Source organism: Egretta garzetta, unplaced genomic scaffold, assembly GCF_000687185.1.
Source record: "Egretta garzetta isolate BGI_Z169 unplaced genomic scaffold, ASM68718v1 scaffold248, whole genome shotgun sequence".
Lineage (NCBI taxonomy): Eukaryota > Metazoa > Chordata > Aves > Pelecaniformes > Ardeidae > Egretta > Egretta garzetta.
Genome location: NW_009260596.1, coordinates 28,566 through 56,021, shown reverse-complemented (window position 1 = coordinate 56,021; position 27,456 = coordinate 28,566). Strand labels below are relative to the sequence as shown.

At 37.9% G+C, this 27,456-nt stretch overlaps 1 protein-coding gene across 4 annotated transcripts in view; it reads left to right on the top strand.

Annotated features, from left to right (window-relative positions):
• The window catches only part of CNST (consortin, connexin sorting protein), a 53,790-nt gene extending 26,346 nt beyond the window's left edge, over positions 1-27,444 (top strand). For all 4 annotated transcript variants that reach the window (XM_035900254.1, XM_035900252.1, XM_035900253.1 and 1 more), the window contains 8 exons: positions 556-586; positions 3,157-3,243; positions 3,718-3,832; positions 6,324-6,345; positions 6,527-6,623; positions 13,202-14,079; positions 21,771-21,906; positions 24,133-27,444. In XM_035900254.1, coding sequence (XP_035756147.1) covers positions 556-586; positions 3,157-3,243; positions 3,718-3,832; positions 6,324-6,345; positions 6,527-6,623; positions 13,202-14,079; positions 21,771-21,906; positions 24,133-24,338 — 1,572 coding nt within the window. In that variant the 3' untranslated portion in view covers positions 24,339-27,444. The remainder of the gene's footprint in view (positions 1-555; positions 587-3,156; positions 3,244-3,717; positions 3,833-6,323; positions 6,346-6,526; positions 6,624-13,201; positions 14,080-21,770; positions 21,907-24,132) is intronic.
• Positions 27,445-27,456: the final 12 nt, after the last annotated feature.

The following is a 27,456-nucleotide window of genomic DNA, read 5'->3' as shown; positions in this document are numbered from 1 at the left end:
TGGTATGTCTCTGATGCTGTGATAGGTGGTATTTTTAGTGTCTTTTATCCAAAGATTGTTCTCTTCTCATCAGTCAGGAGACCTCCATTCCTCCATTTTATCACATTGCACTGTAATGCTTGGGAGATCTCAGCAATGATCTTAATTTGGTCAAACATAAGGAAACAATGGTCAGTAACAGAATTAAAGCTCTTCAACTCATATCACTAAACACAGTGCTTCTGTTCTAGGTCATTTTAAACTTTCTAATATGATCATTAAAAAAGTTTCTGAAATAATTTTTTGTTGTCGTAACAAGATAAAACCCAACTAACATTTGGGCAAATGCATTTCTGTGAGAGGACTTAATATGTCTTTTTTGATTGATATTCTTTTTAAACATCTGTCCTAACATAACAAAATACATGTATTTAGTCTGAACATTCATATTTTATCCACACTAAATATGAACCTGCAAAACAGATGTTTAAAACTATGATAAAAAATTCATATTATGTCCTTACCACTCTCATGAAAATTGTAGAATCCTAATTTTTCTTTTTTTTACTTTTGCAGATAGCTGAGACCTATTTTCAAGAGGAGGAATGTATCCTTTTACTTGTAAAAATTGTTACGCAATATTAAAATAAGCAGGCATCATAAAACATAAAAGACAAATGCTTTGCTGTTGACTCACAAGCTGTGGGTCAGGGTTAGAAAGAAGTGAACAGCTGTAATTTACCCATGAGTGGATACACAATATGTTAGCAAGTCCTTCTTAATCAGACAGCTGGAATACGAGTTAAGTAATCCACTTCCAAAAGCTGTATTGGTATAATCATTAGGAGTTGTGCACAAACAAGGAAGTAAGAAACTATTTTCAAAGAACTTCTGTTTTTATGGGCTAGGTTCTGTTGTAAGTATTAGTAACTGGGAATATGTCCAATCTAGATAGGGTATGCATTCTATTATATCAAATAGGGCGCTGTTACAGTAAGAACAAAGTTAACACAACAGTTGATTAGAATATGTACTACAAGTGTCTAGATTAGAATAAAAGTACCAAACACACTGAGCTAAGGGAAATCAGCAACCTGCAAACAATATCAACATGGTGTTTGGCAAATGCTAATTAGTCAAAATCATATCAAGGTAGTTTGAGAAACTGTCATAGGAAGATGTGGGTAATTGCTTCTGGGAACAGCTAGTTCAATGGTCTGGTTTATTTTTATTTGTTCCTAAATAATACAAATGAGTTTGGCCAAAAATGTATTGTACTTGAACTGTTGCTAATTACTCTGATATATTTCAGTAATTGTGGGAGAGAATAATCATATTAAACCTTAAAGTGAAATTATACTTTTAGAAAAAGTGGACTGGGTTTTCCTCTGTTTGCTTTTAAGGGAAAATGATTAGACTATAAAAAGAAGAGGCAACAGTGGTAAGCCCTTAAGGTATATATGATTCACTAAGATGCATCATAAATTACAGAATCTGTGCATACAGATTATTTCTTTATTATATAATTTGTTACAAACAATATACAGCAAATAAGCAGTCGTAATGGTTAAATAGCAAAGCATAAGAAACCTGGAACGGTATCCTTGAAACCTAGCCAAATTATATTAGCCTGTAGTACAAAACCAGAGAAATAACTGTTGCAGTATTATAAAAGCAATATATAAAATAAAATATCCATCACTGTCTTAGAACACTGTACTCCTGTCATGGTCAACTTAATTAAAAAGCATTCATCAGAAAATCCAAAATACACAGCACAAATTAAAGGTATGGAAAATTCTGTGGTAAATTATGGCTCTGCACGGAGAAATACAGTAATTTTAAAATGTATTCTACAGTATGATAGAACGACAGTTTCTCTTTCATAGAAGTTGCTTTAATCGAAGGGCACTGTATTTAAAGCTGATCAAAGGAAATATTTTTAATGCAATATACACCTGATGTGTGGAATTCAACACCACTATATAATACATATTTATGAAGGATATCTTCTCTGTACTTGCAACCATCAGTTTCCTGAAGTTAATAAAGAACTTACTTGATCGTGTTGCACTGTATTAATTATCCATGACAGGCATTTTAATTCATCCAATGCAGAACTTCATATTAACAATAATTCAAGGTTTGTTGCTGTTATCCTCTAAGGCTATCTCTCTGATCTGTAATTCTGTTTCTAGTAACAGATTTCTTGAAGGCAGGGAATATTCTTTCCATTAATATGGTTGTTCATAAGTCATGCTATATATATATATATGTTGCATGAGGCTGACAAGAATAACAAGTACTGGGTGTTTTTGTAATAATTATTCCAGTATTTTAATTAGCATGAATAATGGAAAATATTTTTTTTATATTACTAAGAATCTCATTCACTGTATTTTTATCCTCAATGTATGTAGTATTAAATTACAAATAGCTGGCAAGACATGGGTTTGAACAGAACAACTAACAACTTGGGCTTGATGGAACTAGAATTATCCTGACCATTACAAGATATATAACTACGAGAGTGTCTTTGTGAATATATTGATAACCCTAAGGGAGAGGAAAGAGTTCTTCATATAGAAGAAAAGCAAGCAGAATCTTCAGAAGGAAGACAAAAGCAAACTCAGCTGTCCAACAGTGTTGTATACAATGGTTGAAAAGGGAAGGGTATTTTTTTAAAGTTTGAGTTGGGGAAATTTTTTAAATACTGTCTCCAGCTGGTCAGTAGAAAGGAGCCATATTTTCAGTTACTTATAGATATTGGGATATAATTGTACTTCTTGAGAGATGCGTGCTGGTATTTGTATAATTGTTTGTCATTTCCCAGAGATTCCATTTTCTAATAAGAGTTGTCAGCATAGTAACATTTTGCTCATTTCTTTTCTAGAAAAACTTTTATTGGACTTAAGGCATGTGGGAAGAGGTAACTGCTGAAGAGAACAGGATTTTCATTTTTGGAACTTTTCTCAACTTCACTTCTTACTTGCTGTTTTCATGTCTGCTATTATTTTCTTCCTTGCACAGAAATCTGGGTGCTAGCCATTATTCATTTTGATTCAATTATGTAAAATTTCAGGTACATAGTGATTGCCCTTTCAAATATGGTGCCAAATATAAATAATTCATAACATGTCCATATACACGTGCATTTTTCTTTAACCTTCCATTCAGATGAGAAGGCAATGAAGTTCATTCAGCTTGAACGACTGTATCATGAGCAACTTCTTGCAAATCTTTCTTCCATACAGGAGCAGTGGGGTGAGTACAGCCTAAATTAATATGGTAGAAGAAAGAGAGTTAATTTGTTTTGTATTCATAAATAATAGCATATACATTTTGCCATCTTAAAATGCATAGCAAAAGCAGCATTTATATCATAATTTCTCTGAACCTGTTATGAGAAAAGTATTCCTGTTTTAGATTTCTTCTCACATGTTTCATGAAAAAAGTGCAAATAGTTTGTCATTCTCTATTCTATTAATTGAGACTTTGATTGATCCACAGTTGTTTTTAGCTTATTTTGGTTTAGGGTTGGTGAATTTAATGTGGTGAAAATAAAGTGTGTTGTGAAAAAATATGACACTTTTTTGCATAGTCTGAAACAAGATTGTAGAGCATACACAGAAAAGTTGTCAATATTTCTCCATTAATTAGTTGCAGGTATATGTTTTATGTTAAGCAAATAGTGCTTTTATAATAGTTTTAAGTAAAAATTATTTTGATTTACTTTAGAAAAAAAATGGAAAACAGCAGTTCCTAGTCCAGTTACAACACTGAGGAATTCAGCTACAGAACTGAGTGATGAAGAGCTGGAAAAGCTTACTAGAGTTTGCTCTTCACATCAACAGTAAGTATAAGAAAATATTATTACTTTTGCATTACTAATATGTTAGTGCAGCTGTTGTCTTCTTGCCAGTATAGGTGGTTTAAAACAGTCAATGTCAAAATAAAAGTTGCATCCCATTGACTTCAGTGAATTTGGTTGCAAAGTGGTGGTTCTTTTTGATACGTAACTAAAATGTTTCCATTACCATCAAATTTCACAATGTTTTAATAAGGTTTGAGGAATGTATAGAGACTAGATCTGAACTGTTTTCAGCAAATCATTAGTTTGCCACAAATGGAGTTTTGAATTTTAGTATTTTCAGCCAAAGTAAAAACTGAGTGGTGTAAATTTAGGGAGAGAGAGACTGTAGAACTGATGATAGTTCTTGTGTCTAGTACCTATTATTATAATCATTGTTTCTAAATGCAATCGCCCAGCATCTCAGACTCTAGCACTCACATCTTGCCAACAGGATTTTATTCCCAAATTTTCCGCATATTAGGACAATTCCCTAATGCTTCAAGTCATTCTTGTTATCTTCCATTGACTTCATGTAGGTCGTGTAAACGTTATGAAGCAGTGACTCTGTGGTTCCCTACTGTGGCAGTATTCTGAAAAGTTGTGAAATCTTAGTTCATACCTGCTTTGCCTGATTCATCAGCCTCCTGAATCAGTTGATCATAGTATCACAAACTTTTGGACAATGCCTAGGGTGCTCTTCTGGGTAGTAGCATGCATGGGATTGTACCCATCAGGAAGGAGATCTGTTATTTCATGGGTGAATGTCCTACCTACTAGACACTGAGTTTAAGGGACAGATGGAAAAAATTATACCAGCTGCCACTGAAAAATTATCAGCCAATGATAATGAGAAAACTAACCACATTCAAAGGCTGTGAAAAGACCAGCCTGTGACAGGGGAGATGCTCTCAGTCAGGTCAGAGAGAACTTTTTCAAATACATTTGCATTGGCTTAGTCATTCTGGATGCAACAAAAGCCAAAATGCTTCTCTTGTTCATAAAGAGTATGATTTGGCTTCCACAGTTTTTTTCTTCTGGATGACCGTACAGAAGTTTGAAAACACCCAAGCTGACTCCTAGAACCCAGGCAGGGATTGTTTATTTGTAGTCGGAACACGTTTGGGAGGGAGCCCCTGGAAAGCATACTCCTAAATTTCCACAGCAGGAGGAGGCAGCTCTAGGACCATAGCTGCATGTTTACACCCACAGCCTGCTGTTGCTTAGAGATTGCACTCTTGACTGCCTGCAAGGTTCCTCAGCGTCCATTTCCTTGCACATGACCTCGCAAGCCCACGGAAAGATTAAGATTCAGGTCCATTGCAATTTATATGCTGCAACTAGCAGCACCTCCCTATTGTCACCTTGATTGTCATCTTGTTAAGAATAACTCTGCTTTCTCCTTCTAATTCTTCCATGCAGCCTTACTTCAAAATACAAAATTTCAGTTATGTAACCTCATTCTTGGTTCTGAGAAACTCTGCAATGTGATAGGAATTATGGCTTGTGTTTGCCATGATTAGTTCTCTGTATTTAATGTTATTCCTCTTCCACACTCTTTAGGCAAAAGCCTACTTCCTTTGTTGTTTCATATTTTTTCCCTAAGATTTAATCTAAATTTACTTTATAATTAAAATTATACTTTAATTTTTAATGAATAACATGCAGGTCTCGGAAAATGTGAGCATTTTGTTCTTGTAATTGAAAGTAATATAACTTTTTCTGGTACTCAAGGTCTACAGCTATATGCTGGACATGTTTGTTCTTTAAAGATAGTTTTGAGTGTCCTTTATTTGAATTTTAAATAGTAAAATTTAAAAGTCAATGCAACTTTTAAAAAATCTTGTTAGAGAGTGTGAACTTCAGTAGTTTTCCCTCATCTCCTACTTTTTTTTTCCAGTAGCTTTAAACGAAATGCTCAACATTTTATTTTCATTGCTGTATGAAAGGCTACACAGTTTGCAAAGTCCACGCTGACCGTTAGCAGTGCCGACGCACCTGTGAATGCTAGTGGAATCAGTGGAAGCTGCTGTATCTTACAGTATCCAGAAAACATGTCCCAGAGTAAACAGTCTGTGGAGAGGGAAATATGTATTGTGGGGTTTTTTCCATTCCTCAGTCTCTGTTCTAGTGATCAGTATTTTTAATGCTAGTAGCTAGAGTCCTTACATGATTTTTTTAAAGTTGGTGGAGTTCCATCTGAGCATAAAGTTTTACAGGAAATTAGATTGTTTGATATGTTGCAGTAAATTTTCTTTTGACTGCTTTCTTAATTAGGTAGAGCAATGTTTGGGTTAATTGGTCTTCTGATTATATTCACATGGTACAGATCTGTGCTTGAAAGTACACTAGCATGCTGATGCTGTTTCAATGTCAAAAGTTCTGTGCTAATGTTTAGAGCAGAGCAAAGGCTTGTAAGATTTCAATGACATTTGTTATGAATAATGCTGCTACTAAGTTGTTTAATTTATTCTTTTTTTCTTTATTGCTGCAGGCCACAGACATCCAAAAATAAGGTAAGCAGCTGTTTAATTGAATTCTGCTTTGTCAAATACTGCTAATAAATGTATTTTTAATATTATTAGATATAATCTTTCCAGTTTAGCATATAAACTGTTTGAAGTTTCGATGTCTCAAAAAATCACAGTGTTCCCGTTTAATTCCAAAAATTACAGGAAATACTATCATATTTTACAGGTAGTAGCTGCAGAAAATACATGGGAAAGCAGTTGTTTGCTTCAGTTAATGGAATCAAAAAATGTAAAGGAAAGAGAAGCTGCTGCTTTTAAATCAGGTATGTGTGTGTATATATGTACATGTGCATACGTTTGTTTTAAATATTATACTGTAATGACATATTCCTATAAATACTATGAAGCTATTTCATTTGAAGCTACAGCATTTGTTGGATTCCCACAGATTCATCCATTTGTGTAAATTTTAATTTTTTTTCTCAACTGCACAATGTATGTACTATGTGATTTTAATTAGTCATTGATATTCAGAATTGTAATTAAAGTAATTCTAGCCTCCATCAAAAAAATGTCTTTTAAATGTGTACACATTTATAGCAGCCTATATAAGCTACAAGATTATGTAAAACTAGAATAAGATACATAATTTGTATGTGTAAAACATAAGGTAAACAATCTGATGACAAATATTCTGAGTTGTGGCAATTCAGTGTAGTTAACAATATTAGTAACAATTTTAAATTACATGCAATGTACTGATTTTGAGACGCATTTTTCTGTAGCAGCACAGAAAATCAGGAAGCTTTTGGGGGGGATTGAAGAGAAAAACATACTTCAGTTAATTCTTTTCAGTACACACTTTTATGTCAGCTTCATTTTCTTCCTCCTGCCTTGGGGCAGTGGCTGTTTTGTTTGAGTAATTCTTTAGAATCATTGGGTTCTTATGAAACATTTGAAAATCAATGAATTGTTAAAATGGAGACAAAGGGGGGAAAGAGCATTGATAGACTACCAGGCTGTGCTTTCTTTCTCTTCTTCCTGAGCAGAAAGTTGGTTTGGGTTTTTTTTTTTTTTTGTTTGGTTGGGTTTTTTTGCCATGTTCCAGTTGCCAAAATTGGCCTAACCTGAGTACATCTCCTCAAAAACAGCTAGAATTTCTCACAAGATGAGGGTTGACCTAAGTGATCTCAGGAGGTCCCTTTCAACCTGAACTATCCTACAAGTGTGTATCAGCCATGATGTTCAGAAGAATCAGGAATTAATGAAGATACAGTCACAGTTCTCTACATATGTGGATCTTCCTTGTCTTCATCCTCTTTTACCACAACCCCATACTCCTTTTTCTCTCTTTGTTCTTGTAACCTAACTAAACACAAAACATTGAAAACACAGAACAAACATGTTTTACAGCTCAGAAAGCAGATCAAAAGAACCCAATGCTTTTTATTTTTGGATGGTTGGACATTCCCATGGAAAAAAATTAGGCACTTATAATTTTTGCATTGTTTTTATTCCAAGTGGGAACAACAGCTTTTTGGAGAGCAGAATTTCTGAACATTTGAAACTTCTGAATTACGGAGCATTTTGTGTCAATGTTAAAATACTGTAATACAACACCTAGACATATTAAACTTAATGTGGAAGTAATTAATGGCGTAAATGGATTTTTTTTTTTTTGGTGCCTTTCTCTTAATGTATCTCTTGTCAAAATGTCATCAAAATTTTTAGGTTCCTATGAAATGTTTGTAAATTAATAAAGCTGTGTCATCCAATAGAAAGCGGTTCTGCTGAGAATTTTCCAGCAGTGCTAAATACCTTTTCAATACAAAGATATGAATATTCCAAGCCTAACTCAAGCTTAAATGCCTAAAATTTGCAAAGGATGTTTTTCACAAATTAGCACATTCTTGAGGAAGCACCCTGACGGGTCTCTTGATCTGTTACGGCAGCGTGTGATTGGTTAGCTACTGCTGCCCCTCACTGAGTCAGCAGCATGGGGCTGAATGTCTGTTGCAGTTAGAAGGTTTTGGGTAGGGAAGGCATCAATATGAACTAATATAGAAATGGGACAAAGATGATCCGTAACTCTGAATTTGTATACACCACTCGGTGCTGCACAAAATTTATTCAAGCTGTTTGAGTGATCCAGCTCAGGACTAGAAGAAATAGGGCCATTTGGGACTGGTTCTTAATTTTGCCTGAACCCCAGCAGAATCCTATACTGTAATAACCATACAGTTCCTAATATTTAAAATAACCTGTTTGGCATTAGCCTAAATACATGTGCTTTCTCACTGAAAACTTAGAATGCCTGTCTTCTGCTTTTTGGGTGGGTTTTTTTTTTTTCTCTACATCAAGAAAAATGAGACATAAGTGTGCAAATTTTTTCTTCTTCTTTTAGAAATTTATTTGCCAATATGCAGGGAGAACCACTTACCTAACTCACTTAGCTGCCAGTAGTACAAGTCTGACTTACGGTAAGACAAGAAAAGGAAATTCTCAAGTGGTTTGAAAACTGTCCTTCATGTGAATTCATACACCCAAAATAAGAATTTATCTAGCAATGATCAATAAGAAGTATTAGCTTTTACATAGGGATATATATTACAATGTAGAGATTGTTGCACTTTACTATGGTAGCATTGTTGAAGTAAAATCACACTACCTTACTAATCTAAAGCAAAAATTAATCCAGTTGGCATATCGGAGGCATTTGGGAACATAGTTTGAGCCTCTGTAGGCAGTTGATCCTAAGAATTCACGATTCCTCTCTCCTGGGGATACAGTGACCAAGGAACAGCTTTATCAGAAGTTGGCTAGTCACGATTCCAGGGAGAGTCACTGAATTAGTTTTCTGCCTTTCTGAGCAAGGGTTGTGAATGGTCTGTTACATTTTCCTTTCTGGCAGATTTTCTCTCCGAGTCTACCAACAAAGAGAACTGGGCCCTTAAAGCTATGTGTGTATGTTAAAAGATGAGATTTGATACATCCTATATCCATTAATTTCTTCAGTTTCTAACTGAAAGCCTTAATAGCCTTAGTGTTAACTAAAGATAATCAAATTCATGTGTTTCGTGAAACCTTTTCTAATGAAATGATGCATTTAATAAAACCTTTAGTGTAAGTTGGCACTGTGTACATATAGACCTGTTTCCAAGGTATGGAGAAACTGCTTATACCCTGTATTCTTTTAGGTCATATGGGATTTGTATTTAAATGGGGAGAGGGACAAAGATGGAGAAGTGTGAATTTTCCACTGGTAGAATGGTATAGGTCAGTATTCTCTCTGCTAGGCTGTCTTGGATTAACAGGATAAAAAAAGTGTTGGCTACATGTTTGTGATGAACAAATAATGGCCTGACAAGATATCCCCGGGGTACTCAGCCCCCCAGGCTGGAAGGCGGGGATGGTGAGTGGAATAAACCCTACGTAATCCAGGAGGAAGCAGTTTTCGACCTGCTATGCCACCTGGACATCCACAAGTCTATGGGCCCGGATGGGATCCACCCAAGAGTGCTGAAGGAGCTGGCAGAAGAGCTTGCCAAGCCACTCTCCATCATCTATCAGCAGTCCTGGATAACAGGGGAGGTCCCAGATGACTGGAGGTTGGCAAATGTGATGCCTGTCTTCAGGAAGGGTAAAAGGAGGATCCGGGGAACTACAGAACTGTCAGCCTGACCTTGGTACCGGGGAAAATTATGGAGCAGTTCATCTTGAGTGTGCTCACTAGGCATATGGAGGACAATCAGGGGATCAGGCCCAGCCAGATGTCTTCATGAAAGGCAGGTCCTGCCTGACCAACCTGATTTCCTTCTAGGACCAGGTGACCTACCTGGTGGATGAGGGAAAGGCTGTGGATGTTGTCTACCTGGACTTCAGCAAAGCTTTTGACACTGTCTCCCATTGCATTATCCTAGAGAAGCTGGCGTTTCATGGCCTAGATGGGTGTACTCCTCACCAGGTAAAAAACTAGCTGGTTGGCCAAGCCCAGAGAGTTGTGGTCTTCCTGGTGGCAGTGAAGAGAAGCTACATTCCATCTTTGGACTTAGTCCTGCCGATGGTCGCTGTAGGATCTGGCCACTTTTGCTCTTGAAGGTTTAGCTATGGGGAAATCTAAGAGGAAAGGACTCGCTTTGCACCGTAGTGAGACATACAGCATACAGGTACCATTCCCCTCTGAGCCACTCCTCCTTTATAGGATCTGCCTTACCTAGCTGGCTCCGCAGCTTTATCTGTATTTATATAGATATCTATAGTGTGACCAGCAGGAGTAGGGCAGTGATCGTGCCCCTGTACTCAGTGCTGGTGAGGCCGCACCTTGAATACTGTGTTCAGTTTTGGGCCCCTCACTACAAGAAAGACGTTGCCTTGCTGGAACATGTCCAGAGGAGAGCCACAAAGCTGGTGAGGGGTCTGGAGCACAAGTCTTACGAGGAGCGGCTGAGGGAGCTGGGGTTGTTTAGTCTGGAGAAGAAGAGACTGAGGGGAGACCTGATCGCCCTCTACAACTACCTGAAAGGAGGTTGTAGTGAGGTGAGGGTCGGCTTCTTCTCCCTGGTAACGAACGATAGGACAAGGGGAAATGGTCTGACGTTGTGCCAGGGCAGGTTTAGGTTACACATTAGGAAAAATTTCTTCACAGAAAGGGTTGTCAGGCTCTGGAATGGGCTGCCCAGGGAAGTGGTCGAGTCCCCATCCCTGGAGTTATTTAAAAGACGGGTAGATGAGGTGCTTAGGGACATGGTTTAGTGGTGGGATGGCAGTGTTAGGTTAATGGTTGGACTTGATCTTAAAGTTCTTTTCCAACATAAACAATTCTATGAAAGCAAGTGTCAATTTTAAAGTAACTCTGGGAAAAAATAGTTTCTTAAATTACCAAGTGCTTTTGCTGCTAGTAAATTTTCAGTAGACACTTTGTTATATCTCTGACAGTTAGATAAAAATTGCTGCCACATCGGTGGGTACGTCTTTATTTAACTTAGTAGGAAAAAGCGTATTTTCTAATTAGGTGTTCAAATATTTGTCTTAACTTGCCTTGAGTCTATAGTGGGCATGGGTTGTCTAAAGCAGGTGTTTTGAAGTAGGTGTAAAGAAAATATTGAGAGCTGCTGAAAAGTTGATGTGGCATGTAACAGTGATCATTATATCTCAGTTCCCATATGTCTGTAGTTAGATAACAATCCTAGATCACTTATTACTTACTTAGGAACGGAGCCCTGAGCTCAAGGGCCACCTTTCACGGTAAAGAACTGGATTTAATTTCCGATTCCATTTAATCTTTGTTGCAACTGGGGCTGCCAGCAAAGATGCCTGTTGTAATGCGGATGCATCCACTAGGAAAAATTGACAGATGGTAACAAAATCTTGTACCAATAATCCAGTCTGTGTTTGAACTCATGACCTCAATGTGAAGGGTTCAGTATCCTGTTACAAATCCCTTGAGCTATCTACTCATCTGTGTCTAATTTTCAGTAAGACCCTGTCTCATACCCATTTCTTCTTTCAGTGTTTTACAGTAGTTAGGTTCCCCATACCCTTTCTATCTGTCAATGTTGTTCTGATTTTTTTCTGCCTTTTGAGGTGGTTGGATATTCTCTTGTTCAATTTCCAAGCCTGTCTTTCCTATGCTACCTTGTATTTCATCATCCTTTAAAATGGGGATAGTTTAGAATTTAATAAAACTGTTTCATACAATGAATTAATACAAACATGTCTTGAAAGACTAACAAATGTGACCCTGTTTCATGTATTAAGTTCAGGAAATTGCTCAGATTTTAAGTGAGGTTTTAACAGGTGAGGAAGGATAAGATTGGCATAGATATCTTCAGTCACTCTTGTGAGAACGTATACAGTTAAGAAGAGCATTGTTTGATGTCTTTGTTAATCTGCTTTTTGCTCTGACCAAAAAATTCAAATGAGTGTTTTCTGGAGGTATTAATTTGTTGCTTGAGGTTATTACTATTATTGTAACAGTAGTCCTACTATAGCATAGCCTTAACTTAGTTTTTATTCAAGTATGGAATAAAAGACAGTTTCTGTCATAGCTAGCTTGCTTTGGTATTCTTTCTCTTTTCATAAGCCTAAAAAGGGAGATTTGGCTTGGACCTTTTCATAAAGGCTAGGGTCTAATAATTTTATTGACAACTTGGGCTAACCATCTACTCCTTCAGCAGCAGACCATGCCAATAGTAGGTGAATTCACAAGCTATGTACAATTCCCCTTTCTCTGAAATTTCAGATAAGAAAAATCTGTTGTCATTTGTATTGTTAATGCAAATACAGAAATAAGCTGTATCCAACTGTGTTTTTTAATACACTTACATATCCAAAAAGTAACATCTTTTTGTGCAGTCTGTTACATAAAATTTTGTAATTGGATATTTAATTCAGCATTAACCAAAGGAGCTAGTTAACAACTTAAAAGAATTGAATTTAAAATTTATTAAATTAGTATGATTTCAGCTTCTTTAAAGGAGACGCAGATATCTCCCTGTGTGATAGACACACCAGCATCAAAATACAATTTTCTGTAATTAAGTGCATTTGTCTGAACTCCAGGCCTCCATGCACTCACATAAAATAGACTTTAGAAGGAACGTTCAGGAAGATACTACACACATATTGTGCTTGAAATATGGGAGTAACTCTTTTCAGGAGGGCACTAAAGCATGCTCTTTGCCTGCAAGAATGTGTGCAAATACTTCGAGTCAGGAGTCAGTTTTTCAGACTAGTAACAAAACTTCTATTCTGACTGGAGCATAAAATACCTGCCCTTTATGGGAGTGCATTTTAAAGCATTAGATTACAGCGTTATCAAATCACAGTATACTTTTTCCCCCCTGGGCTGATGCTTTGAATCATTTAAAAACACTGGAACTGTTTTTCCTGTTGCACTTAGGTTCTGAAACTTGTCCCGGCGTTAGACCAAAGAAAGAAGATAAACAGCTGAGCACTAGTTCTCCAGGTGAAAACAAAACCGAGAGACAGACAGAGGCAGAAAGCCTTTGGGTAGCTGCAGGAAAGGACCACATGGAGGAGCAGCACTGCAGTGCTGAATCAACATTGGAGCCACACACCCAGTCCACAGGGACAGTGGGCAGGCCTTCTTCAGGCTGTTTATCATCTGGGAATGCCGGTAAAGATAACAGTTTGCAGCTGAGAGAAAGACAACTCTCTAAGGATGCAGAAAAAATAGAAGGCACAGCTGGGGAGCCTGGAGTGAAACTCCCTCTTGAGCCAATGGTAGATGCTTTGGTTTTAACAGATGCTGATGATATGCCTACTGATTTGGTTCCTACTGATAAAGATGAGCAAGCTGAAAGAAATCTGCTCAGATCAAAACACACTGCTGGCTCTTCAGAAATTGCTAGTGGCCAGCTTGGAAATAGTGATCTAAAGCAGCAACAGGAACAGCCTGATGATGATGATGGAGAATCTTCACGGGACAGAACTGCATCAAATGTATGCTCTGGGTGTAATAAAGTGTCTGAGCATGAGCATACTGCCCATTCACAAGTATGCAAGGAAGTACAGAGAACAGCAGGACAGGGGGAGAAGGTAAATAATGAAGAACAAGAAGATCTACTTCTCAGATTTTTAACTGATAACATAATAGACACTGAAGAATCATTTGCAAACTTAGCAAACCAAGAGGATTTTGACACTGTTCCAGATATTTCACCTGAACAAGCATCTTACAACTCACTGGAAGCTTTATCACTAGACGACAGCTTTTCTTCTCTCGATGAACTTGCAAGAAGGATAGAGATTGCTGAGGTAAATATTGTGCATCCTATAACATCTTCCATGTTTGTCTCAAAATATTTTAGATATTGCCAACTTCAAAATATGATAAATATTCCTTCATATATCACTCTTTTTAATCTGAAATCTCTACTTACTTAGTTCTGAGTTAATTCAGAAAAAAGGGGTTTTTTGCCTGTTTGCATCCTCCTTGACCAGCAGTGCTCTGTCTCTCTAAAAATTTGATTAATTTTTACATATGAATGTGAACACTTTTTTTTATTCTGACAGACTGTTAGGAGATGGCCTGACAATTCCTGTTAAATTACGATTTCATGTCAGAGGTCTACATAATGCCTATGACATAATGTGGTTCATTTCTAGTCATAGAATAAAATTTACTTTTCTGTGCCTATTCTATATAGGTGAGAACTACATATGTAATAAACTCTTTATATGACTGTATGGGCTTCTAATTTTGCCAAGTTTAGGCAGTTTTGTTGTTCAACCAAAACTATGAAGGAACTTATAAGCCTGAACCCACCTTTCTGAAGCAGTGCTGATAGGCCACAACAAGGATGAGTGCTTCGTAAGCTGAATTGCTCTTCTGAAAATATAGAATATTTATTGCTTTGGGACTTTTTTGGAAAGTATATGATGACATCTTTGCTTTATTTGTCTTCTGGTTTTGGTGCATTTGCAACCATGGTGCCTTAAAAGCTTTTTCTTTAAATGAAAGAATTAGATTATTGTGAAATTATGTGATTCCAGATGCTGGAGGGGCAAGACTTGTAAAAGGTATCTTCTTAGTTCATCTCTATTTTTAATGCATTTAACAATACAGCATCCCTTGGCAATAAAGTAGCAAGTACTTCTCTATAGATCAGAAGCTAATGCACATAAGGCCAAGAACCCACGATCACTCAGGCACAGCAGGAACTAAATACTGGGGGTCCATGCTGATGTTATGACTTGTTTGGCAAAATCTCCAGAGCTGGAAACAGAGCATTTTGTTTGTTCTCCCCACCTAAATAGCTTCTTACCTCCTTTCCAAGGTCATTCATCCTGACCTGTCCCTAAAACACCTTGTATTTCTGTGGGATGTCAGCAAGCATACCATTTATCAGGACTGAGGGACATGTGCACAAAGCTGTACAGAAACTCTTGACAGCATGCAGATGTGGAAACTCATGCAGATGTTCATATATGTAATCAAACTTTTGCACTAAATCCATTGGCTTGTGTTCACTTAGACAATGGTTTTGAAAAAGAGCATTTTGTTGACAATCTGTGCTAAGCTATATACGTATAACAGAAGAGTTATTTAAATATCATCCCTCAGGATTAGATTTATTTTGAGCCCACTGAAAGTTCAGCATTTTAAGCTACAGGAGATAATTGTTGTGTTTCATGTAGAAAAATCCTAAATTAATCCTACAGCAAGTATTAAATTGCTATGTTTGTGCCATTTGCATTTTAGAGAATAGGTCAGGAAACAGTATATTGATACTGTTAGAAAAATTATGCTTGTATTGATTGGCCCAGTGACTGATCATGGTGCTTTACAGGGAATCTATTTTCATTTGTAGTTTTCTATCCTGATGCTGGGAGTGCCAGTATTCCGATGGCCAGTTGAGTGTCTGGAGAGGAAAAAGTGCCTTAAGTCTTTCCATAGTACTCTTTCTGGCCAGATAAGGCACTGGTGAGAGTCTCTTTTTAATCATTCTTAGCTAGGAGCCTGAGTTGTGTGTGAGGCAGGGGGTTTAAATCAGGGGAAAAAGAAGAAGGATTAATCTCAATACCGATTAAAATTTGTAATATGCAGCATCTGGGGTTGTTTTGCAATACCTGAAATCTCTAGCTGCAGCAGGGTGAGTTAAGGACAGCGCAGCAGCTTGTATAGTTTCATTATACACTTATATTTTGTTTTTCCAGTTAATCTTACCACCTATCATTACCCTAGGGGTTGCTTTTCAGAAGTGGTGAGCACCTACAGCTTCCCTGGAAGACACCAGGAATTGAGAGAGTTTGGCACCCCTGAGAAAGCAGCACTGTTGACTTGCTTTCACTGATTCTGTTTTAGTGATAAAATAAGATTCCACTGATGTTTTGACAAGCAGGCTGATCTTTGCACCCAGCCATAATATTTCCTCTTTTCTTGTCCTTCTGAAGCCTTTGAAGCTGCATTGTTCAGGTCATGGCCATCTAATAAGATGATGATGTTGTCATATGGTAGTTATGAAAGAAATACCTAGAAAATGCATTGGTAGCCACACAAATGAAATTAATTACATGAAATGTACCAGTGTGACAGTAAAAAAAAAAAAACACCAAAACATAAATCAATTTGTGATAAAACTTGTCATGGAGTAAGTATTTACAAAATTGCCACAAATAAGTTAGAATGGAAGGCAGAAGTAAAGATTATTCTGAAATAACCTTGGTACAAAAATCATATGGTAAGACCAAATTTCATTAATATTATTCAATGGAGGTGTAATATTAATGTATTGAAAATGGGGGAGGGTAAGTACTTGTGTGTGTGTGTTTACAGTTAGGAAGTTTTGTGTGACCCCATATTGAGATCAAAGAATCATCTCATGTAGTTCTCTAATTTCGATCCATTATGTCACTTGCTTTTAGTCTACCATTTACAATAACTAATTCACATACTGAAAATCCACAAAATTCTGACTCTGGCTTTAAATAATTGCAAACCTAAAATAGTACTTCACAGTCCCTTATACTGGGTGTTTCTTCACTAGTACAAACCATGCACAACAACGTGCAAATGATGGAAAATCACTGTCATTTTATAGAAACTAGATTCATACAGCTAACAAAAAGCTTTGAAGTATAGTCAGCACCTGGCAGCAACAGATAGTAGAAGTGTGTAACCTCTTCTTAGATCTCTGCTATCATTTCTGTGAGAATGAAATGACACACCAGCAGTCAAACAAATGGTAACCTAAATAATGTAAGTTGCATTTTGCCATATGAAAAAAAATTTTATAATATAGGCCTTTTATCTGAGTGACAATTAGGGAAACAAGTAAAATCTTCATGTTTTTCCTTATTTGAAAATTATCATTTGAAATCTCTTTCAGAAAAGGAAGATAGTGAGGCTATCTACCACAGCAGATGGTAGCAACTTCTAGTTGGCACTGTTTGTACTCCAAGACTTTTTAAAAGTCCTGAGGATGTACTGACCAGCAGCTGATTTGATTCCAGAAATTGTCTTCACCTATCTGTATTAGGTCTCGAGATAACGCCTTGTTGAGGTCCCCTGTTATCTTGTATGGCTTGGGTCCAGTAGTTTTGAGTTCGCAAGAGTTAAGCTTCCATATGAAATGCTTACGCGGCATCTGAGCTGTTTATTGCTGTGTAAAGGAACCCCAGTACTTGCTTAGCAAGCATATTAGCAGAAGAATGGTTAGAGTCTGATGCTGTGGTGTGAGTATTGAATCTGCTAAGTTAACTCCTTTTCAAAGTCAAATTATTCGTGTATCTAATGTATTTTATTAGCAGAGGGGTTTGTCTGCTGCTTATTGCTTAGCCCAGGGCAGTCTTGCTTTTTGTCAGCTTGTCATACAGTTATGGATTCCTGCTTTAAAAAAAAATCTGGTATTGCTAGAAATAAAACCGTAGGCCTTTGCCAAGTAACAAACTAAGGAATACAGCCCAAAGAAGCATACACAAACAGAACTCCTCCTTGAGTAGTTCTCTGTGTTCAGACTTCATACAATGAACTTTTCTTCCCAGATCCCAGGTTGCAGTACCTCTGGTTTTGGGGTTTTTACTTACTTCTGTACGCTATGAATTATTCCAGTATTCAAGTTTAATTTATTTTCTCTAAGAGCTTGAAGTACAGGACCTTATTTTCATAGTTTTGTCTAATATGTTTATAAATATGTATACATTGTATGTGGCAAAAATATGCATAATGTAAGAAGATTTTTTTTTTTTTTAGTATTTTATTAGCAAATGCTGTTTTAAACAGAGAAGAGATAGGTAGTTTAATTAGAGCTGATTTTTTCTTATTTTGCAGCCAGGATATTAAACTTTATCCAAAAAAGTTTAAAACTTTTCTGTGAAGCAGAATCACTTTGTATTTATAGTGGTAAAAAGAGAAGAGCTAAAATATTTAACAGAGTTTCAACCAACCACCAGTCATTGCTGCTTTCCTTTTTGACTGTTGGTCAAAATGCCACCGCATACCTGTATGCCATTTTCAGTTCCTGTACAGTAATTATAAAAGCTATGGTCAAAGGATTTTGTGAAGGCCAGCAGAGCTGGGTAAGCTCAGTTCCATAGAGGCTCCAAAAGCATCTTTTGTTAATTACCCAACTCAGAATTAAGAAAATGTTCAATGTTTCAATAGGGTCCTTTATGTAGCGCTCTTATGTAACATGGAGCTGGTTGGAGTGCAGCCTGGTGCAAGCCTACATTTTGTTCCTGCTGTGGCTCAAGTCAAGCAGAGACTTGACTTGCGGTCAACTGTATTAACCACAGTTCCCTCGTAAACTTCCAGTTTAAATAATGTATTCTGCCTTTTTAAATTCCTCCTGCCTCCTAAAGACTGGGATGGATGGAAAACTTCAAGCCTTGCGTGACAGCTAAGTTCCTCTCCTTGGATGTTTAATTAATGGGAGATGGGTCTAATACAATCAGGTTTTATATGGCTTTTAAATCTTTCTAAATCAAAGGTATGATAGAAAAATACATTTACAGTTGTTTTAATTGAATGAGAGTTTATTTGTAGCAAGACAGACCCTATTCTTACATGACATTCTTACTTACAGTGTGATGTTTTTATGACTGAAAATAGGAAAAATAAAATGTGGTGATGCTGGCATTAACTATTTTTGAGCTGCAGTTGACAATATGGTAGAAAAGAAGGTGTAAATATTGCTTTATGCAGATTTCTGTATGTTTGTATTTTAACAATAAACTGTATCCTGATTAGGAGGCATAGCTTTGTAGGTCCTTTGCAGAACAAAACAAAAACCTTAATTATGTGATTCATGAAATTCAAAGGCAGATGAAATATTCTAGGTTTGAATTACATATCATGTAAAGGAGACATTCTTAAAAGTAAGGTCTATGGTTTTTGTCAGGACAGGAGAGTACACTAACCATGCTGATTTTATTGCAAAATCAAAAACCCTTGCTCCCCCTTTTTAAGCAAAAGATGATGTTCAGAATAGAGAAACCTGTGCTGTGTTGGTTAGTTCTTTACACATTTATAAGTAAATCCTGAAACACAGCCATGTAGGCTGACAGGGAAAGTAAGCAATCCACATCATAGCAAGACTTCCCTTCTCAAGCCTTTTACGTAATTGTAGTCACTGAAACTCACATTTCCACATAATCCTGTCAAAAATAGCCTTCTGGTTTTAGGCTTGGAGAAGACAGAGCTCATGATGCAGTCATTCAAAAACTCTCAATAGCCAACAGACAAAATGAAGTGTCTCAGTTTGAAACGACTCCTTGCAGAGCAGGCCACAGGATACTGCTCTTAGGGCAAAGAGGCACCAACGACCTGCCGCCCTGGGTGACGTTCCTGCCAAGTGCTGTCCCAGCCACTTGCGAACACACATGCCAGGCGACCGCTAGCCTGCTGCGTGGGTGGTGTGGGAGGAGCCACTGATCCTCTTTATGAAAGCAGTGCCCTACACAGCAGCTTAAAATAATCTGCTCTTTAAAAGGACATAATTTCATCTCTGCCCTTCCAAAGAAATAAGTCAAATTAATGTACTCCTACACGATCCCCCTTCCTTGTCACAACAAGGAAGTGTAAAAGTTGACTTTCTGGCTGGCCTGATAAATTTTCATGGCAGTTCTGCAAGGCTAATTCAGCATTACCAGTAGAAGCGTCACCCCAGTGCACTTGTCTGTTGTGATCAGACACTTGCAGGCTATTATTTTGGGTTCGTTTGTGTCAAATAGTGGGCCTCCAGATGTTGACTTAAACAATTTCTTTCCACCACCTCCACGCTTTCGCTACTTTGTAAGTACTTGATCGCATTGTTGCATTAAATAATCCATTCAAACTTCAGCAGATCATCAAAAAGGAAAATGAATATCAAAAGGGGAAGTGTGACAGAGATCACTTTTATCCTCTCAGTTGTGATTTTGGGAAAAATCGTTAGACTGTGGGCATATACCCACAGTGACCAACTGTGTGAGTTGTTCAGGGCAGCGTTATTTGCCCAGTTGAGGGCTGTAAGATACTGCCGGGCTGGAGACATGCAGATGTGATTGCTGCATTTACCAGTTAAAATGTTGCGAACGCCGAACGCCATAGTTGGTACAGTGCCTACTGGATTGTGCTCAGCATTTCACTGTGTTCATTGCACCGTCTCTCTGATTACGGTGTGCATCAATGCATTATATAAGCTTGTAGCATGAAGTAAGTTTAGGGGCCTAAGTTATGAAGTCACTTGTTTTTTTCTACAGCTCTTAAAATTGCATTGCAAACGGGTTTCTGTGCATGGGCTTGTAACTTGATTAGATTATGGGGAGAGTTAAACAGTCAGTTGTCTGCAACTACAGTGTTACATGGAAAGCTGCTTTTCTCCCATTTTGAGTTTTTGTGAAAATTATAGGCATTCGGGGTCATCTGCTACATAGATGAGTTGTAAACGCATTGCAAATGCACTATGTTCTCTTATCTCTAGCAGAAATGTATAGATTACTTTTCAATTTAACAAAAGTTATTGCTGATCTGTAGAATAAGTTTTAAAAAGTGCTACTCAGATTTATGAAGAGATGACTAAGGCTTTTTTTCAGGTAAAGATGAAATCAAGATTAAAAAGGGCCTGTCTAACTATGCTTCCTATTTAATTTCTGTTTATTTCTAGCACACTGGGAACTGCTTGCTTAGGAAAGCATTTTTTTCCTGATGCTTCCCCTACTTTCTCTAACACCTAGGAAATTACAGACTGCTCAGGCTGGTGTAACACCCTACTATAGCTTAGCAGGTACTCTTGCAGCTAGGCCAAATGCTGTAACAAAGGAAAGAGAGGTTACGGTTTATTGACTTGTTGGCTGTATCGCTGTTTGTGCAATGTGTTTGGGTGACCAGCCTGTAGGGAAGGATTTTTGAACTGCTGCTGTATCCAGAGAGCTTATTACAGTGTGGAGCTGGCATCCATCCAAAGCACTGAAGCTTTCTTTTTCCCCGGTGTTCTCCCTTTTTGGTTTTGTGGCCCCAGTGTAGCTTGTTGTCCACCCCGGGGAACCAATTGCAATGCTGGAAAATTAATCTCACAATAAGTATTTGATAGTCTCTGCAGGATTTTATCTTTGGAGAGGCAGCAACAGTGTGTCATTGACTTCTTATTGCCCTCTGATGGTGGTGGTTTTGATGCAAACCCTTCTCACCACTGCCCCAACCCATGTGATTTAATAACTTGAGCTTACGAAGGAACTGTTGCAGTGAATACAAAGTCTGATCCAAACAGTAAATTTATGTGTATTTAACTCTAACAATTAAGGGCAAGCAGAGTCAGCAGACTGCCAAATGATACTGCAGCTGTCCTGCATGTTAAGGAATTGATGTATTCAAGAAGGAGGAGGTTTCAAAAGTGTTGCAATGTTTAAGAGAAGTGGAGTGGAGTTTTTTAACTGTTTATCTCGTTTCCTCCTTAAAGTCATTGTTAAATAGATCTCATGCTTGGATTTCTCACCTCTCTCATGTCACTCACTGTCTTTCCTGATAGATTGCCCCAGCAGAAGGATTGGTGTCCATACTAAAGAAGAGAGATGACAGGGAAGGAAAAACAATTGCTCAAGCCCAGCAAAGGCAAACGAAGAGAAGAGTGCGATTCCAAGAAATGGAAGACACATTGGATCAAGGTAATTTAAAGCTGTTAATTCATGGGTTGCACTCCTGGGGTGTAAAGGGTGTTGATCTTTTTGTTCACAAGAGCAAAGTGGGCATTTGTTGTACAATACTGTCTTGGCTTTTTAAAACTTGATCAAGTAATAAGTGACAGTGATAGATTATTCTATACCAGGTTTGGGGAACAGGGCTACAGAAGGATACAATAAGTCCACTTCTGTTTTAAAGCTTGTTTGAGACTGAAGCTGCAGGGTTTTTCCTCTGGCTGAATGATTTGCAAGTGACATCTAACAGACATCCTTTCATTAAAGTTTAGAGCTTAGAGGTGAGAGGCATAGGCTTTCTTCCTAAATCTAATCCATGGAGGTAAAGAGTGATGCAAAGGAAACAAGCCTGTTGTGCTTTGTAGGTAGCTTTCCAACCCTTTCTAGTAGACCATGGGATTGGAGAGTGTCAGATTTTAACCTTGCTTTATAATTAAACATCCATATATATTTGCTAGCTGTCATTACATTTGGCTAAACACCTGACTGCCTTTTTGATGGGCTAAATAGCCTCATAAAAAATACAGTATATTATTTTGTTATGCTTTTCTTGGAGTTTAAGATCTCTATAATTCAAACTAAAGAGATGCTAAGAAAAATACTTTTGGTTCTTGATACAGCTTTCTATAGCTATTGTGTGTTCCAGCCACTAAAGGCTATTAATGGAGGTCTTTACTGCTTAGAAGTTTATTAAGTGTCTCATACACTGAAAATAAAATCCATTCACTGCCCGAAAGGGAGCTTAGCCTATCTTTTTCCTGAAATTATTTGAAAATAATTTGTTTTAAATAAAATTTCAATTAGAGTTTCTTCTATGATTTTTTTTTCCAGGGATTTAGAGATTCAAAAGGAAAGTTCTTGTTGATTATTATTATTTTAAATCTGATTTCAAACACACAAAAAAGTACTCGAATGTTTCATCCTTTTTAGGTCTTCTCCCCTGTTTCTTCTCCCTGTTGTAGAGTGAAGGGAGTTCAGAAATTTTCTTAGAGCCTCCTCAGTCTGACAGAAGATGCAGATGTTGTTCATGTTGGAAAAGACCTTTAAGATCATCAGCTCCACCCATTACCCTAACACTGCCATCCCACCATGTCCCTAAGCACCTCATCTACCCGTCTTTTAAATACCTCCACGGATGGGGACTCGACCACCTCCCTGGGCAGCCCACTCCAGAGCTTGACAAACCTTTCTGTGAAGAAATTTTTCCTAATGTCTAACCTAAACCTGCCCTGGCACAACTTCAGACCATTTCCCCTCATCCTATCACCTGTTACCAGGGAGAAGAGGCCGACCCCCACCTCGCTACAGCCTCCTTTCAGGTAGTTGTAGAGGGCGATCAGGTCTCCCCTCAGCCTCCTCTTCTCCAGACTAAACAACCCCAGTTCCCTCAGCCACTCCTTGTAAGACTTGTGCTCCAGACCCCTCACCAGCTTTGTGGCTCTCCTCTGGACATGTTCCAGCAAGGCAACTTCTTTCTTGTAGGGAGGGGTCCAAAACTGAACACAGTATTCAAGGTGCGGCCTCACCAGCACTGAATACAGGGGCACGATCACTTCCCTACCTATGATTCTATGATTCTATGCATACAAGTTAACAGGGCCAAGCGAGGTTGTGAGCATGTAGCAGCACCTCTGCAGCCTCTTTATTGCTCTTACTCTGGAATAACAATCATGCAAAGAGTTACCACAGAATAACTGAGACATAAAATAACCTTTCACATTGGCCTACCCTGAAGGTTTTGTCTCCCTCCTTACAGTCAAAATGTGAGAGTAAGCCCAAGCAGTTCATGGTAGCACGGTCAGTGTCAGTACAAACGAAGCAAGAATGTTTCCATTTGTTTTAGTTTCAAAGCTTTCATTTCAACTATTTCCATGAAGGAAGGCTTTGGTTGTGTAACATTCTCATAGTTAAGTGTATTTTGCTTTTGCGTGGAATGGCTCTGCAAGTGGTATCAGCAAGGACAGGTGTGCAGGTTGCAGAAATGAAGCTATATAATTACTTAAGTTTCTGAAAAGACTGGATAGAGAAACATCCAGTTCCTGGTATGTAGCATGGTCTTGTTGACATGGTGAGCATTATTAAGTGTGTTTACCTCCTGACCCATTCACAGTAAAAACCAATCTCAGATTTTCTCACACGCCTTCACATTGCTTTTTAGATCATCCTTTTTCACCTTTTCTGCTCTTATATTCACAGATGAAGTAGCTGGTGGCTCCTGTATTTTGCTGATCCTGCTGTGCATAGCATCTGTTTTCCTTAGCATTGGAGGAACTGCATTGTACTGCACCTTTGGTGACAAAGAATCCCCTGTGTGTACTAATTTTGCAGCCAACATGGATTTCTATTATACCCAGATACTGCAGCGTGTGGAAGAACTTAAGCACTGGATAGCCTTCTCGTAGTTGAAATGAGTGGAGACAGCACATTCAGAGCTCACCAGTAACCTGGAGAGGATAGAAAAACTTCAAGTTCTCTAACACTTGCCACCTGCAAGTGATGTGTATTTGGTGATGTACTTACACTTTTACTTAGAAACAAAAAACCTCCTGGTTTAGCAATCAGGTGGCAAAATGTTCTCATCTTAAGCTGTAGCAGTGTGGTATGGGAGAACAAAAATTCTCTTCACTCTTTTGAGAGTAGGCAAGTAGCTTTTCGACAAGTTGAGCAAGTGAAGAAGAAAGAAGAAAAGTCACTGTCTTCTATGTGCTCTCCCCTTGCCACACGTTGTGTAAGCAATCTCTGGAAGCTTAGTAGAAGGACAGCTTTAATTTACAGCTGTTTGTGCAAAGGTGTTGCCTCCAGCTATCATGCAATAAGTCTGTGTTTTATGGAAACATTATTTTTCTTCTAAGTCTTACTATTTTCCTCCATTTTAATTCTCCTGGTGAGCCATGTCATTATTTGGGTGGAGTGAGAAGAGTGCAGTGGCATTCATGGAGCCCTCATTTGGTGGTTAACAGGCTGACCCTGTATCTTACAGCTTATGGTGAATATCACGAGTGGGATAAATCTGCTGGCAGATTTCACTAAATTATCTGGAACTTTACTCCCAGTATTTGTGTGGGCTGTTTTAGAAATGGAAGGTTAAAAAATGAGATCATTGGTCTCGCTCAACACAGGAACAAAAGTAAGATGCTTGGTAAATTATTTGCATTAAACAGTAAAGTGGCTTTGGCCAATTTTAAAGCACCTGGTAGTGGGTGTGGGGCTAACTGGGTTTTCTGTCCAGCTATGTCACTGACTTGCAGTAATCACTTTGTGCCTCAGCTTCTCCTCCATAAATGGGGAATAATGTTCCTTGCCTTTGTCTGAGAATTTTTATTGCAATTAGGGCTCACGTCTGATTCATCCTAGATGAGTGCACAGGATCACTGAACTGTGTGGTCGCAGCCTGTCTCAATGAGGGAACGCTGATGTAAAGTGGGACTGATCCAACAGAAGAGATCCAGAGGCTCGCTGCAGATCCACGGCATGTTAGTAGTCTGGGGCACTCGTTCCAACAGATAAAGCACATTTGCATCTATTTGCCCTGCAGTTCTGAGACCTCTATTGTAAAATCTGTTCTTTTTCTATCAATCAGCTATACGAACAAATTTAAATCGGTACGAAGAATCACTTTAAAGGGATATTTCTATCACGCGGTGCTCAGCCCTCCCTGTGTGGTATGTGAGAGAAACGCTGACATGGCTGTGTAGGTGAGAATTAGAATCGCAAGGCCTTTGGCCCACACTCTGGTCAAAATGTGGCAACTGTTATTGCACAGAGCATAATGGCCTAGCCCTGCTGAAGGTGCTAGTGCAAAACAGTTACACCTCAGGAAACAGCATTTTTGAGGGGTTCACTTCACTCCACTCCGTGATTTCCTGCTTACTAACGTTGTATGATGCAGTATGTTCAGGTTTAGAATGTTATTTTGTAAAATACTATGAAATGCAATCTTCAAGATATTGCTCAGAATTATAACATTAAATGATCATGCTTTCTGGCGTTTGCAAGCAAATTGTCCCTCTAGTGAGCTTGATTGTTCCTAACGTACTGTTATACTTAACAGGCTTTAAAAGTGAAAGTTAAAATCACTTTTTTTTTTTTTTCCTAGAATAAGTTGCATGTATGATTTCTCTTTTTGCTTTCACTGCAGAGGTTTACTTTATGTATACCTTAGGGAGCCTCATGTGCAGCTTTATATTAAACTAGCAAATCTAAAATGCCCAAATTAATGAAAAATTTTGCTTTCAGAATGGAATTTGAGAACGGTAGTTTGGTATATTTTTTGTTTGTTGTCCTCAGACTATTATAATGCTGGGCTAATCTAAAGGAGAAAGGGAAAGACACTTTTGTATTTTAAAGTGTTACTGGCTGGTTCAGTTTATTATTTGAAGTCTGGCTTTATTTATTTAATTTTTCTTTTAAAGAGAATATTAATTTTCTTTTTTGGTAATTTACAGAGTAATTAAAAAGCATGCATTCAGTTAAAATATGTATTTATAGTGACTATGTACTTAGAATATATTTTGGGTTTCTGTAACATTGGGTGTTCCAGGATATTAAGTTTATTCCTGAAGAGACAACGGTTGATTTCAGATTAAAAAAATATTTTTACATTTTTGTGCACTTCATCACCAAAAAAGATCAAGAGGTAGGTATAGAACTATTTATTCAAAAGTATATCATATAGGGAGATCAAAGATCCTCTACTTCTAGGTTCATTTAATTAAAACTATTTTTAAATAATTATTTTATTTAAAACTGTAAAGCTATTTAAAGTCAAAGCAATTTTTAATAAGCAGCTCAGTTTAAAATCAGTGGTCCAAATGCTGGCATGTGCTAATTTCTCAGTGCAAAGAACTGCCTACAAGAAGATCATGAAGAGGCTGGGCACCACTTTACCAACATGTACCTGATGAAAAGTGAGCGGCCAGGCATTTTGTGTAACTCAGCTATCTTACACTTGTGTTGTAACTTGGAGCATCTCTCCAGCCTTCCCACCCTATGCCAAGGTACCACACCTGCAAAGTCTCTCAGGATTTGAGGGAGTGGAAGGGTCACATATGCACAGGCTGCCCGGCTCCTGATCTGAGCTGTTCACTGCTCAGTTGCAACCAAGTCATTGAATCTGGATCTAATGTCTGTCTCCCTTTATAAAAAGCTGATGGTATTAATTCTTGCTTCATGGAACAATTGTTAGTGCAAGTAGTTTGTGTGGGCTGTAGTAGGTTATCAAACTTGCAGCTACCAACTTAGCAAAACTTGCTTTGTGTTGAACTCCAAAGAGTGTGTGGGTGGGCCTGATGTTGGCCTTCCTATGTGCTCTGTTCTCTTTAGATTGCTGCTGACATTGCTTCTGCCAGGGTGACCTGAGGGGTTAAGATCTTACAGTCAGGTAAATCCAAGCAAAAACAAATAAGTTGATTTGACCAGTTATTCCTCTTGTCTGAGCATTTTGAGGTAAAATAATACTGAGCAATAGCAATGATTGGTGTAAGCAGGAAAAAAACAGAGGAAAAAGGCTTCCCCCCCCCC